Source organism: Octodon degus, unplaced genomic scaffold, assembly GCF_000260255.1.
Source record: "Octodon degus isolate 3935 unplaced genomic scaffold, OctDeg1.0 scaffold00031, whole genome shotgun sequence".
In the NCBI taxonomy this organism is placed as follows: Eukaryota; Metazoa; Chordata; class Mammalia; order Rodentia; family Octodontidae; genus Octodon; species Octodon degus.
This window is the reverse complement of record NW_004524607.1, coordinates 5,559,865-5,577,257: the sequence shown is the minus strand read 5'-3', so window position 1 is coordinate 5,577,257 and position 17,393 is coordinate 5,559,865. Positions and strand designations below refer to the sequence as shown.

The window sequence follows — 17,393 nt, the reverse complement described above, 5'->3', positions numbered from 1 at the left end:
GCGCGGCGATCGCGCCGAGCCCGCTGAGAGCGGCAGCCGGAGCAGCAGCCGCGGACGCCGCCGCAAGAGCGCCTCGGCCACGTCCAGCAGCGGGGGCCGTAAGGAGCGCGACTCGAAGGTCCGGCGGGGCCGCTCGCGCACGGGCAAGGAGACGCCGTCCGCCTACCGCGAGCCGCCCAAGGCCTACCGCGAGGACAAGGCCGAGCCGCGCGCCTACCGCCGGAAACCGCGCTCCCCTAGCCCGCCGGGCCGGGACGACAGCCCGGGCTCGCACCGCGCTGCTCCTGGTGCGCGGAGCCGTCGCTCGCCCAGCCCGGCCGGGGGCAGCCCCTACGCGCGGCGGCCGCGCTCTCCCAGCCCCTACCGCCGCCGTTCGCGCAGCTACAGCCGCGCATCGTCCTACGAGCGGGGCGGCGACGTGTCCCCCAGCCCCTACAGCGGCGGCAGCTGGCGGCGCTCGCGGAGCCCCTACAGCCCGGTGCTCAGGTGAGTTGGATTCTGGGGCACACCTCGCCGGGGTCGGGGAGGCGGCGAAGGGAAAGTTCCGAGTTTGAGACTTGTTGCTTTTATACGCTACTTGGTCCCTCTGGGCTGCCCTTTGCTTTTCTCCAGCCAGGTCGGCGTGGGTATACCCAGAGGTGGCTCAGTATGCCCTGATTCTGGAAGCTCTTTAGGAACAGGTTCCTTGAGGGTCTAGGAGTGCACAGCAGCATAGAGAGTGGTGGAAGAAAGGGTAGTCAGTCTGGGACTGATGTCAATGTGATATGGGTCACAGACGTTAACTGGAAAAGCGGCTCTTCTTGATGTATTCTTTATTAGGAGAGACCCTGAAACAAGTCAATAGTAATAGATTGTGAAGATGAGTTACTTTGTGGTACTGTTTTGTGAGGTCTCTTTTTACCTGATCTTTAAAGGTTTTAATTTTAAAAAGTACAAAAAAAGAGGTTGTGGTTTCTCTGTTGGATTGTGATCACATCATTTGTCGGTAACACTGATCGAGGTGGTGCAACACAGTAAGAGAATGTATTTGCATATTGTCATATCATAAACCTGAAACTGCTCACCCTTTAGTTAACGAGGCCTTTTGATATTGGCATCTTTGTTCAGAATGTATTAATGGATATAATTCAGTCTGGTGAAGTTTCAGTAGAATTTATGCAGCTGTGCGCCTTGCTTCTTTTATACAGTGGTATTTTCCAAAAAATGTGTGTAGTGATAGATGTTTATCCGTTAAGCAGAGTAAATTAAAAAAGGACTTGAGTATGCTGTACGTTTTTGTAGGTTCTTAATTTAAAGATGTCTGTCGATTCTAGGCCTTATGGTAAAAAGTACAAAATGACCTTTGGATTGCTGTTCATTTCACGTTGGTGTTGGTAATGCCAAGTGGATGCTGAATCCCTCTGTGTGTTGGCTGTGTCAAATCTCAACGTACAGCAGATTTACCTGTAAAATTTGCGCTATTGAAAGTGTTAGTCTAGTAACTGTAAAGATGTGAGTAGAAATCGCTGTTTGTCTTTAAATGACAAGAGCTCTATATTTTTTCATTCTTACAGTGTTTGAGCACACATAATATCATCTGTAACTTCAAATTGTGCTTTTTTATCTTAGAACAATTTTTTAATCTTAAAGTATGATATTTTGGGATTGTCAGAGGATTTTCATTTTTGCAGTAGGGTATGTTGTAGAAACTCATTAGTTTAAGGGTCAGGGCAATAGCAATTTTGAGTGTGGTGCAATTTTAAGAATGCATTTTGTATTAGGTATTTCTCAAGATTCTTCTTTATATAATAGTTGTGTTTATATGTGTATTATGTAGTAAAGGTTTGTATGGTTAGGGCTGTCCATATTTAACAAATACTTGTTGAGCACCTTATTACTCTGAAGTGTTTTAGGGACAGGAATATATCAGGGAAGAAAGGCAAAGTCATGTCCTCAGGGAGGTTACAGTTTAAAAATCTGAAGGAGCAGTCATTAATGAATCTTTATGGAGTATATATATTGACCATTGGTATTGTTGAAAAGATCAGATTTGGATGAACATCAGTGTTCCTTGCAGATGGCCATTTGGTATGTCCCTGAATCCGTCTAGTAGTGGGAAGCACATTGCTGTGAGGCAACCTTCGATTAGACATTGGATTCGAGTTCTGGATCTGGCCTGCTCAGTTGCTTGGCAAAATTCTTCCTTTTTTAAAAATGTATTTAGTACAGGGTCTGTAGGGTCTCACTACACAGATTGGACTCGTAGTGATTCTCCTGTTTTTCCCAGCCTCCCTAGTGCTAGGATTACAGGCGTGCACACCCACCATGCCAAGTCTCGAGAGATTTTCGTTTAAAATTATTTCAAGTAAAGTCTGTCATTTGTTAAGTATTATAGGCCTACAGAATTCTAAGATGGTCAAATTGTTGTTGACTGGTTTGAAGTGTTAGAATTCTTTGTCGAAACAAATCCATTTCTTTATTTTCAAGACTGATTTAGAATAGTATAAAGCAGATGTAAAGACAGTTGTCATGTCTTCTAAGTCTTCTCGAGGTCTAAAACTCATTTATGGTTTTCAGGTTTTGTTTTTCATTGTATAATATTGCATGCCCTTAGAATGTGGGGTCCAGAATTAATAGCTAAAATAATTGAGAAACTTGAACTTTTGTTTTAAGATCCCCAATGTTTAGTAACGATGAATTGAACTCACTTGCACAGCTTAATGCAGTTTTAATTCTAGAATCTCATAGCTGTGGTAAGTACTGTATGTTTTTTTCAGCAATAAAGTGCCAAATTATATACTACATGAAGGCAACGTTTTTGCCCACCATTGGTTTTTCTAGTGCATCATGCTGTATCTGACCATATATAATTGTAATGGGTGAGGGAATGATGTAGTTTTCTGAGCATGTACACTATTACTATGGATGTCGATTGCATACTTTGAGTTTAATATAGACCATATGTTGTGCTGTAGGAAATAGCAGTGTGATCTTTTTCCAGCTCATAGAGTTTACATACTAATGAATTGTGTAGGTAATTTTAGGAAAATTCATACACATTCAAAACAATATAGAAACCAGATATATAATATACATATATATATACACACACATATATGTGTGCATTGGTGTTACATTCTGGAATAAATCCACTCCACTTTAATGACTTATACTTCAGAACTTTTTTTTTTTTCCACCTCAGTTCATGCCTTTTTCGATTCCTGCTTAGCTTTTACTTTTCCCCAAGAGTAGACTACTCACCATGTTTTCTTTACTACTTGATTCGTGAGGTGTGCAAAGTCACATAATAATACTGGGTAGCCCTTTAGTAAATGTAAGATATTAAAAAGAGGGACAACTCAGGAAAGGAAGAGAATGATAGAGATTGCAGTGTTTTATTATGGGCCAGGCATTAATGAATGCCTGACATACTTTTATCCCTAAATCTTTGTGTTAGCTGCAAACATTCCCATTGATGGATTGGAAAACAGAAGCTCTAAAAAAGTAAAGTCATTTGTTCCAAGGTCAGTTTGGTTTTGGATTTAGATTTTGGACTGATTTGTTCTTAGTGTTGTTTCATATAGCTACTTGGCTGCTAACATTTGTGAGAGGTGGTCATTTCATTTAATGATGTGTTTTGCTAAAATTTTATGTGTTTGGTTATTACTGTTCCATGGTCATTTTTTAGCATTTTGAGTACTCTTAAAATTTTTTCCTGATGATTTTTTCTGGTCATTTGTCTTCATTTGTGAGTTTGTTTTGTTTTGTGGTACTGGCGCTTTATCCAGGTCATGCACTTTTCTAGGCATGCTTTCCATGACTGATTTATACCACAGAGTCCTAATCTGTAGTTTATATGAGCAATGAGATTTGAATCTTGGACTTTTTTCCTCACATATTTATTAGTGGTTTACTTAGTTTAAATACATTTTGTTTCTCACAAGGTAATGGAAACCAGTCTGCCAGATACCAGTTGCATTTTTACATTTGCTGATTTCCTTTATATATATTCTAGGTTTGGGGAATAATTGTTTTGATTTGGAGGGAATTTAAGAACCTTCTGCCTCTTGCTTGTATGTTACTAGAATGAATGGAGAGTACTGCTAATCACACTGGTACAAACAACAAATTCAGACCTACAGTTTATATTTGCAGTATGTTGTACTGGTCAAGATAAATAATTTTTTTTTGTTGGTGAGTTTGAATTACTCTTTAAAAGTTTTCTGAATAGATTATATCACACTTTTTATTTCCCAACTCTAAAAATTTGTAGTGTATTTGAAAAGTCTCTTGAAAGTAAATGTTGCTTAACATTCAAATTTAAGATATTTGTAATCTTTTCCCTTATTTGGTATGATTTCTGTGGATATCTCTTGGTGGAACTCGTATTGTTACTTTTGGTTTGGGTGTCTTTGTTTTGTATATGGAGATTTGTAAATTTTGGAATGTGTTGGAAGTTTTTGTTTTTGTATCAAGCTAGAATCAACAATCACTTGTTTGGAGAGATTTTGCTCTTGAATTTCTACAAGTCCAAATTGTGGGAGAATCTAGTGTTATTAACATATCTGAAAAATATCTTTTAACTTTTATTAGTTCATGTTTGCAGTATGTTATTAACGATGAGAAGATGAAGTGGATTTATATTAAAGGATATAATGTAGGGAAAGACTGGAATTGTCATAAAGTAGAAATGAAAAGAGTAGTGAGGAACTGAAAGTGTAGATTATCTGCTTTCTCACTGTTCTTAGCTTTCAGTTGCATTGAGACACTTTCACTGTGATGTGTGACACTCAAAACACAGTTTATTTAACATTAAATTATTTCAACTCTTGGAATCATTTATAGTTTTTGATATTGCTCTTTTATCTTTTTTGGTACTGGGGTCAAACTCAGGACCTTGTGCTTGCCAGGCAGGTGCTTTGCGCCTTTAAACTGTCTCCCTGGTCAGATACTGCTCTTGATTACCAGTTTTCACAGACAGTTGAGCCTCACAGTAGACATTTTCAGTTTAGTGCTCAGAAGTGTAAAGAATTTAAAATCCCTCCTGAATACAAACAGCTGAGGTGATCAACCTTGATATTTTGAAGAATATTCTTCTAGACTTCTTTATGCATCCATGTATAAGGATATAATGATTTTGTATTTATAAGGATAAATACAATGGTATTTTGTACCCTGTTACTTTTTATTGGGTCCTGTAGTGTTATATGAGTGTAATGTGGCTTGTTTGACTAAATCCACTTTGATGAAGAACTCTTATTTTTGTAAAGTGTGTATGTTAATAGCAATTATATTTCTGTGCATTTTTCCCACTACTTTTTCTACATTGGATTTGTTAGAGGTAATATTTGTGAGTCAAAGGTAGTCGGCATGTTTATAATTTGATGCACTTTCAGATTGCTCCTTCAAAGGCTTTTGCCTTTTCAACAGTGTGGAAGTGTCCATTTTCTCAGTTTCACCAACACTTGCAGTTGTTAGATTCTGTATTTTATTGTTGTTTTTATTTGCATGTCTTTGCTTTCTAGTGAATTTGAATATATTTTAATTAGTTCCTTGAATGTTCTAATTTTTTATTACATAGGAGAGTTCTGTTCATTAGAGAAAATGAATTTTTGTTGCATCATGACTTTGTTAACCTTTTATGTGTTTATGAAGTTGATCAAAATATATGGTGATTAGTTAAAATTGAACTTAAGACAGTAAAAGACATATTGCTATTAATCCCTCCCAAAGGACTGTCCCTTGCTTTGAATATATTTATTCCATCACTCTGGCTACGTTCTAAAACATGTCTGGAAGTTCTCTTTCGAGAATGTCTTTTCAAGGATAAAAATGCAGTGACTGCTGCTGCTGAGTGCCATCCAGTGGAAATGGAAAGGTAGTTTTATAGAAACATTGTATGACTTCATCCACTGTATTCACAGGCTCTGACATGTGTGACTTCTGGTTTTTCCTCAAAGTTAAAACGATCATGAAAGGGGGGGAACATTTTTCATTGGATTTAGGACATCCAAGTAGCCACAACAGTATAACCTAAAGACCCCATGGAAGAGGACTTTTAGAACTACTTGAGAAAAGTAGTAAGAATAACGGAATAGGGGCCAGGGAGATGGTTCAGTGGAATAAGTGCTTCACTGCCAAGTGCAAGGGCCCTAGTTCTAATCCCCGGTTCTTCCAAAAAAAAAAAAAAAAAGGAATAATGGAATAAACGTGTTCAAAGCAAGGGGGAGTATTTTGAGGAGGATAATAATGGCAGTGTATCTGTAATACAGTCATTTCTAGATTTTTTTATACATATCATTTTTTTTTATCATTTTGTATAAGTACATTAGCTTCTCCTAGGTAACTGGTATCAAAAATAGTACTTGTCATTTGCCTCTCCCCAGTTCTAATGCATTTTTTGTTTAGTGAATCCTTTCACAGAGGCCTTTATTCCATCTGAATTTTGGGTTGAGGGGGGAGTGCTCTGGGGTAAGAGTGCTATTGTCAGCTTGGTGGTGGGTTTTTCTACAAGCTGGCCCTATATTTTGCATTTTTTATTATTATTAGTCTTTTGGAGACAGGGTCTCTTTATGCAGTTCAGGCAGGCCTTAAGCTCACTTTGTTGCCCAGGCTGGTCTTGAATTTGCAATGATCCTCTTGACTCTGCTTCCCAAGTGTTGGGATTACAGGCATGCACCACCACACTCAGCTTGCATTTTATATTGATTTTATCATTTTCTGTTTTTTTTTTTTTTATATTTTCTTGAGAAACATAGCAATGAGACAGTTTCAAAACTGATTAGTATAGTTTCAGTAATTAGTACATTGCATATTGTTGTCTTCAGAATGGTTATTCATAGTACAAGATGCAGATATGATATCCTGCCCAAAGATTTTATCATTTTCTATAAAATATTTAGAGTGAAATTCTTTTCCTTAAATTTTATGTTTGATACATATTGTATGTCTTTATGGGGTACAATATGTTTTAGTAAGTTTATATTGTGGAATGATAAAAATATGATAATTTGCTTCACATATGCTTTATTTTTGTGGTGAAAACATTAAAAAATCTTTCAGAAATTTTCAAATGTACACTGCTTTATTATTATGGTCATTGTTCTGTGCAGTAAATCAGTAACGCTTCTAACTGAAACTGTACATCTTGAACAATGCCTTTCCATGTCTATCCTGTTCTCCTAGCCTCTTAAGCACCATTGTTCTCTTTGCTTCTGCAAAAGTTCTGAAAAGTTACATAGAATTCTGTAAAGTCAAGCTCAGCTTTTTTAGTTTTTGGGTAACATAAAATCATGTGTTTGTCTTTCTGTTGTGCTGGACTTGAGTTTGAATACTGTACTCCAGGTTTATCCAGGTTGCAGAACAGGATCTTTTCTTTTTTTGTTGAGGTAGAATAATACTCCATTTTTATGTATACCATATTTTGTTCATTTGTCTGGTAAAGGATACCAACAGTTTACTTCCATGTCTGAGCTCTTGTGAATGCTGCCAAGGAGCACAGGTATTTCTTTGGCATCCTCATTGCAGTTCCTTTGGATTTGTTAGAAGTGGGAGAGCTGAATCAAATGGTAATTCTGTTTTTACTTTTTTGAGGAACATATGTACTGCTTTCCACAGTGGCTGCCTTTTTGAACATTCTTCCCAACCTTGCAGAAGGGTTTCCTTTTCTCCAAACCCAGCACTTCACCAAAACTTTTATTTCCTTATTTTGATAATAGCTACTCTGACAGGTGTGAAGGGACATCTCATTTGCTTTTAATTTGTATTTCTATGATAATTAATGATGATGAGCATGTTGGCTATTTGTATGTCTTCTGAGATATTAGGCCCTTGTCCTACTTTTAATTGGGTTTTCTTTCATTTGAGTTGCTGAAGTTGGTTGGTTGGTTAGTTTGTTTTTGAGACAGGGTCTTGCTCTGTATTCCAGGCTGGCATTAAACTCTTTATGTAGCCCAGGGTGGTCTAACTTTTAACCAGCCATCCTGCTGCCTCAGCCTTCTGAGTGCTGGGATCACAAGTGAGTGCCACCCTGCCTGTCAAGTTGAGTTTCTTACATACATTGGGTGTTAACTTCTTACTAGAGTCATGGTTAGCAGATCTTTTTTTCTCAAACAGTGGCCTTTATTTTTTTTTAATCCATTATCTGCATCCTTTAATGTGAAGAAGCTGTTTTAATTTGATGCAGTCCAGTTTATTTTTGTCTTTGTTGCCTGTTCATTTTGCATCAGAGACTAGAAATCTTTGCTGGTTCTAGTATTACGTATGTGCCCCTCTATGTTTCCTTCAATAGTTTCTTAATTTCAGGTTTTATCATTTAAGTCTTCAGTGAAACTTTTAGCTGAAGCCACTGATCATTTGAATATAGGTATTTGATTTTTGTTTTTCTTGAGTAAGTTAGCAATGGGATTGCTGTGTTGTATGCTGAGTGTTGACTTTATAAAATGAGAGATTTTTCCAAAGAGCTGTAATGTACTCCTCAGTGTATGAGCATTCCAGATGCTCCATGTCCTCACTGAGAGTTCATTTTTTGTCAGTCTTTAATTTTAGCGATTTTAGTGACTATGTACTTTATGATGATTATGGTTGTGATTATTACATAGTAATGTTGAACATATTTACATATGCTTATTTGTACTTTACATCCTCTACGAAGTGTCTAAAATTATTTTTTTCCCCTATTTTCAAGTGGAGATTGAATTTGTTGTGGTAAGAATTTTGTACCTATTGTAATACAGAGTGATGTTCTATGCACGTTTTCATGCGGTGGCTTGCTCTCCTTAATGGTAATTTGGAAGAGCAAAATGTTTAACATTTTTATGAAGTCCAGGTTAGTATTTTTCCCCCTTTGTGATATATAGTGGTACCTCGGTTTATGAACTTAATTCTTTCCATGACTCTAGTTGCAAATTGAATTGGATAGGAAATGAATCAAATTTCCCCATAAGGTCAACATTGAGTGTAACTATTGAATATGATACAGTTCAGTTCACTTTGCCACTGGGTTCATGAAAAGAAGTTCATGAGCAGAGGTACTATTTTTGTGTACCTATCCCCTGCTAAAAATAAAAAAGAAATTTTTTGTCTTACTCATTCACAAATATTTTTTTCCTTGATTTTACAATTTTATCAGTCTTCATGTACAATGTAATATTACAATAGCATAGGGTATTTTCTTGTACTATTTTGTCATATATTTTATTTCTATATGTGTATGACACATGTATGTTATATTATGGACACAGAATTTTAATATATAGAGTCTCTTATTTTCTTTTCAACTAGTCCTTATTCCTTTGAGCAAATCCACATGTACAGATAATAATCCTTTTTGTTTGGCCAGAGGAGTCAGTTCTTACAACATAAGTTTACTGTCATGAATGTCTGTAAATTTCTTGTTTTTCAGAGATATTTTTGTTGGGTGTAGAAGTTTTTCTTCACAGTTTTGATTTGTTCCACTTCTGGATTTCCACAGTTAATGAGAATTTCTTTAATGTTTTGTTTTTATTTCAGCCACTTGATTTTTAAGTCCTGTGAGATTCTGTTTTAGTTTCTTTAGCACATAGTACCGCATGTGGTAATAAGTGACCAGCAAGTGATATTAACTAGAAAGAGACCAAAGTGTGAGTCTTTGTGCAAATCAAGGATGAGGTTCTTTTCTCTTACTGACCTTTTCTCACTTCAAAAATAACCAGGGGCATGGTTCAGTGCAACATGAAGGCAAACAGTTCACACTCAGTGGACTAGAACCTGTTTGAGCAAATCTGCAAAAAGTCAGCCATGTGTCATCTTTTTGATGTTTATTTATAATGTGTCATATGAACCTAAGGAAAAGGAAGTATATTTTTAGAATAAATACAAATCATTTCAGTTTTGTTATTTTTTTCCTGAGTTTTGAAATAACGTCTTTGATGATGTATAATTTATATACTATGCCATTTTTATTTGTAAAATTAATTAATTAATTAGAAATGTTTTTACTGTGTTGTTGAAAATGGCCTTGAACTCCTGGGCTCCAGTTTGCTTCTTTCCTCAGCCTTCCAAGTAGTTGGGAGTATGGGCACTTGCCACTGTATTGAGCTCCCACTTTATTCTAAAATTACACAGTTCATAGGTTTATAGTAGCTTCAGAGTTGTTTATCTATCACTTAATTTTATTTATTTATTTATTTTTTATGGTACCGGGGATTGAACTTGGGACCTTGCATTTGCCAGGCAAGAACTTATTCTACTGAGCTATCTTTCTGGCCCTTATCACTTAATTTTAGAGTATTTCAGCTGTCAAAAAATTCATTACCATCAATTATTCTCCATTCCTACCTTCTCTAGCTCCTGACAAGGATAAATCTACTTTGTTTCTGTGAATTTACCTTTTTGCTCATTTTAAGTGGAATTATACAATGCTAGGTCATCTGTGACTGGCTTCTTTAATCATGAAATAAGTTACCCTTTCTATGGTAAAATAATGTTCCCATTTTATGGACAATTCCATCTTATATTGTTGGTTGGTGGACATCTTTTTTGCTATTATGATTTAGGCTTTATGAACATTTGTATTTTTTTCATGAGCCTTTATTGTTATTTCTATGGAGTATATTCATAGGGTTATCAGATGATACGGTAATTTGGTGTAGAACATTTTGAGAAACTGCCAGACTTTTCTGAAGTGGTGTATCCATTTTACATTCACAGCAGAAATTATTTCAGTGTTCCACTTTGTTCCACTTCTACATGACAGAAGTTGTTTGGTTATAGCCATCCTGGTGTTTGAAGTCACCTTATTTGACTTGCATTTCTCTAAAGACTGATAAATGAAGTTAAACATCTGTGTTTTAGGCTACTAACAAAACACTATCTGTGTTTTGTTTATCTTTTTAAGAAACTTTTATCTAAATCTGTTGCCCATTTAAAAAATTATTATATTGTATCATATATATAGGTATTTGATGTAAGTCTTTATCAGGTATAGATTTTGCTAGAATTTTCTCATTCTGTAACTTTGTTGATGTGGTCTGTTAAAACAAATGTTTTATTTTAATGGAGTCTAGTGTATTTGTTTCATAGCTTGTACTTTTGGTATTATATAGGAAGACTTTGATGAATCCACAGACAGATATTATCCTAAAGATATTGTGATTTTAGTCCTTTAATACATTTTGAGTTGGTTTTATGTGGTGAGAGAAGGTCTGTGTTCTTTTTTGCCAGTGAGTGTCTAGCTGTCCTAGTACTATTTGTTGAGAATATATATATTTTTTTCTGTTGAATTGTCTTGGGATCCTTGTTGAAAACCAACTGAACATAACTGAGATTTTTTGTTTTGTTTTGTACTATTAAGTTCTATTGTATTGATTCATGTCCCTCTGCATACCAGTACCTGATAGTTTTGATTACTCTAGTTTTGTGGTAATTTTTAAAATCAGGAATTATGTCGTTTGGTGTTTTTAAAGATTGTTTTGACTATTTGTAGGTTTGTTTGCATTTTTTGTGTTTTGTATTTCCATATAGTTTTAGAATCAGTGTACCAATTATTGCATAAATAAATAAAAAGACCATCTTAGACTTTGCTTAGAGACTAGTCAATCTGTGGATAAATCTGAGGACTGTTACCATTTTAAAACAGTATTAAGTCATTTAATACATGAACATGGGATGTATTCCCTTGTTTAGATTTTCCTTAATGTCTCTCAGTGTTTTGCAGTTTTCAGAGTGCAGGCCTTGCACTTTTTTTTTTTTTTTTTTTTTTTTTTGGGAAGGCTCTACAGGGTATTCAGGGTCTCACTACTAAATCGGACTCATAGTGATCCGCCTGTTTACAGCCTCCCAGGGATCGAACACCTGACCCCTGTGCCTGCTTTAATCTGCTGAGCTATTTGGCCAGCCCGCATTTTTGTTAAACTTCTTTGGTATCTTTTTTTTTTTAAAGGTATTTATTTTTCATGCCTAATTGCAATTATCTTTTATAATGGGTATTGTTTTTGTTTTGATTGTTTATTTCTAGTGTATAGAATCATAGTTGTTGCTTTTTCTGTATTTAACATACATCCTACTATTTTGTTGGCTCATTTTAACTTTTAATTTTTTTTTAGTGTCTCCCTTAGGACTTTTTAACAGAAGATTATGATACCTGAAAATAGAAATAATTTTACTTATTTTTTCTAGTCTAGTTTCATTTATTTTTCATGCCTAATTGCAATTATTAGAGCATTTAGTACACTTTTGGAGTGGCAAGAGTTGTCTTCCTTGTCATATTCCTGATTGTGGATGGAGTGCATTTAGTCTTTCTTCACAAGATATTTAGCTGTGAAATTTTTAAACATCGAGGGTTCTTTTTACTGAGGGTTAAATCCAGTGGAGCTCTACCACTAATTACACCAACCCTTTTTAATTTTGTGATAGAATCTTGCTAAATTGCCCAGGCTGGCTTTGAATTTACAGCCCTCCTGCTCTAGCCTCCTGTGTACACTAATTGGGATTACAAGTATGTACCATTGTGCCTAGTTAAATACCTAGTTGTTTTTCTTTTTCTTTTAAAATCTGAAATAACATTTGGCTGGTAATGTAGCTCCATATTAGAGTGCCTATCAAGTATGTGAATTGCTAATACTGTAAAAAGAAGAATCAAAGCCCAGGCATGATGGCACACACCTATAATCCCAGCACTCTGGAGGCTGAAGCAGGAGGATTGCTACAATTTCAAGGCCAGCCCGGGCTACATAGTGATAAGTTGTCTCCAAAAAAAAATACCAAAACACCTGCCTCCCATGCTCCTAAATCCTGACTGTGTACTTTACAGTCCAAATTTTGTTGTCAATAAAAATTCTAGTGTTTTGGTTGACCCCCCCCATCATAGCATAGATAAATATTACTATTCTAGGGGCTAGAAAATCTTTTATAGTGTTGTGTAGTAATTTATCACTCCATTTTCTTCAAATGCTTTACCTTCAGACAGTTTTTCATAATGAGTAATATCTACATTAATTTTGGAATGACTAAAAAGAGCTATATGATACACACATTCCAGGGAAAGGAAACTGTATATTAAGACACTAAATCAGGAGGAAGAAGCTTGGCTTTTTGAACAGCCAGAGAAGAGGATAACAGTGCCTAGAACCTGAATTAAGTTATAGTAAATATGGGAGGCAGTTTAGGTTTTGTGGGTCACTATAAGAAATTCTGTTTTTATTCTACATGTAATAACAATTTCTCTGTGTATGCACACCTATATTGGGGATTGAACAGAGAATTCTTGCACATCTATTTGGTTTTTTTTTTTTTCCCCTCATAATTTTATTGAGAAACAAATAGCAATGAGACAGTTTCAAACCAAATTGGTAGGACAGTTTCAATATATTTGGTTTGGTTTTATATTTTATTTTGAGATAAAGTTTTGCTAAGTTGGTCAGGCTGGGCTTGAAATTGTGATCTCCTGCCACATTTCTTAGAAGGAGTTGGGATTACAGATGTGCCATCAAACCTGGCCCAATTTATGTTTTTTTTTTTTTGGAAGACAAAAAGATACAAAATGCAAGGCAGCACATGTTAAGTATTATGTGATTTCAGGAGATGGAAAGTATAAAGGTTAGAATTTAACTTGATTTGTGAAAGATGGGTAAAAATTAGGTAAGTGAAGGTGAAGGAGTACATTGTGGTTTCAGTAAACAGGGCCTGGTTTTGGATGGCAAGTTTTGCCCTTGAGAAGTGACTATCTCTTTATAGCTCTAAATTTACTTTTTTTTTTTTTTTTTTTTTTTTTTTTATCTCAGTGACTCGTGAGTTTTCTGTACTTTGGTTGCTAAGAAGAGTAAATTAAATGAAAACTGCCTATAAATGTGCTTTGTAGGCGGTGATGTTCAGTGTAGTATACTTATTTATTCAGCAAAAAACTGCCAATCTGTGTGATAGTAAGCTATGTTTGGGCTGTGGAGTGGTACAAAAATAAATCAGACCTGGATTCTGTTCCTCAAAGAGAGTACAGTATAATTTTGTAGTAAACATCTAAAATTCAAAGTTAAGAGTTCTAACAGGTCACAGAAAAGTGCCAATTGCTATGTACATTCAAAGAAAGGAAAACTTGCTTCCTGTGTGTGGGGAGAACCCCTAGTAAGGTTTTATGAACAAAGAACTCTTCACTAGGCCTTGCACTGCTAGGATAGTGTAGTCAGTCTTTCAGTAGAAAATGGAGAAGTTGGTATTCTTAGGAGTCAAACCCTGACACTGAAGCACTGGGCAGCGCCTTGATGGGAGGTTAAGAAGGTCGGTCCATTCAGTGGGAATGTCACTAGCAGTGTACTAACTTAGTTAGATTGAGCATCCATAGTTGTCAGGTGTGAGCTACAAGTCCAGGCTATGAAACTGCAGTGATCTGCAGCTGCAGCTTAGTTTTGGTTGGGGAAGAGAGCTTATCTAATTAATTTTATTCTAATGAGATAGGAACAAAGTGGGTTGGAGTCATGGATCAGAGAAACCTCTTTAGCAGCTTAGTGCAATAAAGAGAGCCTTCATAAAGATGATAGACTTTGTGTAGAGACCCAAGGTTTTTTTTTTGTTTGTTTTTTGTTTAGCAGATGAAGGAAGTGAAGAGAGGAATGTGAGACAAAGATTCTAAGCTTGGCATTTCCAGTGTTTTGGGATGGCTGGACAAGGGCTTTGTATACACGCTATGGCAAAAGAATTTTGGTTGAGGGGAAACTGAATGATTATTCACATAGCAACATGGAGAGAAAGTTAAAATGAGTGGAGATTCGAAGTGGTAACCTGGTAAAGAGATTGTTGAACTAGACCAGGTAAGTGAAAACATAGGCCAGGTGTGGAATAGTAGCTATTGGGAGAAAGTGAAAAACTGGAGAGATACTTAAGATGTAGAGTTGGCAGGACTTGGCAGTCAGCTGGAGGCAGGAGAAAGGCAGAAAAGGGTAATGTAGTAGTACTCTTACTTAGCAGGTGTCGTTGTCCAAGAAAAGGGTGTCTCAGAAGGGATCTATTAGGAAAAGAAGTCTTTAATTTAGCAGTGTTGTTGTTCTAAAGGTACATATGTCATAGTTGGGAGTAGAGAGGGTGATGGAGAGGAACAACATTTAGGTGATCATTTCAGCTGTTACGTAAAGGAATAAGTTACAGTACCACAAGAGGCCAAAACAGCCTTAGAAATAAGCAAATAGTGAGAAGATAGAAGAAAAGGCTAGGAAAAAATTTTTTTCTTTTTTTTTTTTTTGTTGTTTTGGTAGAACTGGGGATTGAACTCAGGCCCTTGTGCTTGCCAGGGAAGCGCTTATTCCACAGAGCCATCTCCCCGGCCCCGGAAAAAAATTTTTTGGGACAGTGTCTCACTTTGTAGTTCATGCTGGCTTGGACTCACTATATAGCACACTTGAATTTGCAACAGTACTTGCTCAGCCTCCTGAGTGCTGGCATTACAGGCATGCACCACTATGCCTGGCTGTTTAGGAAAAATTTAAATATACTCAATACAGTAATCAAGGCTAAGAATTATCTAAGTCCTGCTATGTAGTTTAGACTGGCCTTGAACTCACTGTGTAGCCCAAGCTGTCCTTCCCCATCCCCCAGCTCCAGGTTGTGCTACAGCTGGTGGCAGTCCTGTCTCCGCCTCTCAACTACTGGTACCTGGTATATTACCAAGTCCAACTCTTTTTTTGTCTTTTGAAAGGCTTTAGTCATTCCAGTGGGAGTTTAAGCCATGATGTTATAATTTGAGATTATTGGAAAGGAGAATTTGATAAAGATTTATCCACTTTTCATGTTTTAATTTCAAACCTCTGGCCATGATGGAAACTTGATTGATTGATTGATTGATTGATTGATTGATTGATTAATGGCTGGGGATTGAACCCAGAGGTTTCACACCGAGTTACATCTCCCCCCCCTCTTTGTGCGGTACCAGGTTTTGAACTCATGACCTTGTGCTTTCTAGGCAAGTGGTTAAGCCACTGAGCTATCTCTCTGGCCCCTTTAGACCTTTTTATTTATTACCAAATTTTGATTTTCTTTTCTTTTTTTTTTTTTTTGGTGGAACTAGGGATTGAACTCAGGCCCTTAATGCTTGCCGGGGCAGCACTTACTCCACTGAGCCATCTCCCCAGTCCCATTACCAAATTTTGAGACAGGTTTGCTGTAAATTACTGAGTCGCCCAGGCTTGGCTTAAACTTGACATTCCTCTTCTTTAGCTTCCCAGAGTACCATTGAGTTACCGTACCTGGAGGGAATAATAGTTTGGTTATACAGGTACAGATGAGATAAGGTAGAAGAAGGGTTGAAACAAAGAGATGCATTTATGAGGCTCCCACAGTGCTGCTGTATTCAGTTAATAGGACTGTTATATGTGTGACAGTTCATAGTAATGGTTTTATGTACAAAGTCAGTGAAAGATGATTGGGAGAAACAGGTTTTTGAAAAAATATTCCCACCTTATGTTTTGTAGTTCTTTTAATTTGGTAGACTTTTTATATCTTTCTAAGGCAAACAACAGTAATTTTTGAAATGGACACAGTTGCTGTTGGAATGTGGTTTAAGCAGGGTAGAAAACTTAGGTTAAAAAGTGCTATGACTAGTGTCTACTGTATTGAATATCACATGTGTAGAATATTTCCACCATTCCAGAAAGTTCTTTTGGGTGATTTTTTTTCAGTAGAATTTTATATACTGAGGGGTTGAATTTTATAATAGGAAGGTAAAAATTTGAATTTAGGATCTAACAATTTTGGGTTTAAGAGCTGGTGTACAGGGAAATCAGTGGAGGTTCTATCTAGAAAGAAATGGAATGCAATTCAGATAGTTCAAGAGAGTTGAATGAAGGGACTGCAAAGTTTGGGAGAATTATGGGAACTCCTGGGGATGTTTTCTTACGGATTCAGGAAACTAGAGAGGTGAGAGAAATAGTTCTCTGTCAGAGCCTGTGAGTGCTCTGGAGAAGAAGATGCCTGTCAGGAGGCAGGGTGGTGAAAGACAGTTTCTGCCAGGCATTGTGTTTGCTAATTAACTGTAGTTCCCAGAAGAACTGGACTCCTGGAAAAAATGTGTGGTATACTCAGATGAACAAGAAACCATGCTTTCTCTCCAACAGACACAAGTTAGCCTAATTAACAGTGAGCACTAGCTGTTGTGTTTTAACTGTGATCATTCTTTGCAGTTATGAGCATTTAGGAAGACCTTTTAAAAACATAGGGTGGTCTCTTAGAGGTCCTATAATCTTGTAAAAACATAAAAGACAAGAAATAGCTAATATGTGGTCATTGGATTTGACAATATTAGAGATTAGACCTGAGTCCCCTACAGCTCAACATAACAGCATGGCTTTACTTCTTATATTTCGTTTTTATACTTTTTTGCTGGATGGTTAAGACCAAGGTAAAGCAGGACCTATGCAACAAGAGTTGTAGCTTTTGGGTCTGATAAGGTCAGT

General features: G+C 36.7%; 1 protein-coding gene across 1 annotated transcript in view; it reads left to right on the top strand.

Moving 5' to 3' along the window:
* The window catches only part of Cdk13 (cyclin dependent kinase 13), a 110,775-nt gene that overhangs the window by 1,496 nt on the left and 91,886 nt on the right, over positions 1-17,393 (top strand). The window contains exon 3 of the mRNA XM_023713366.1: positions 4-486. Coding sequence (XP_023569134.1) covers positions 4-486 — 483 coding nt within the window. The remainder of the gene's footprint in view (positions 1-3; positions 487-17,393) is intronic.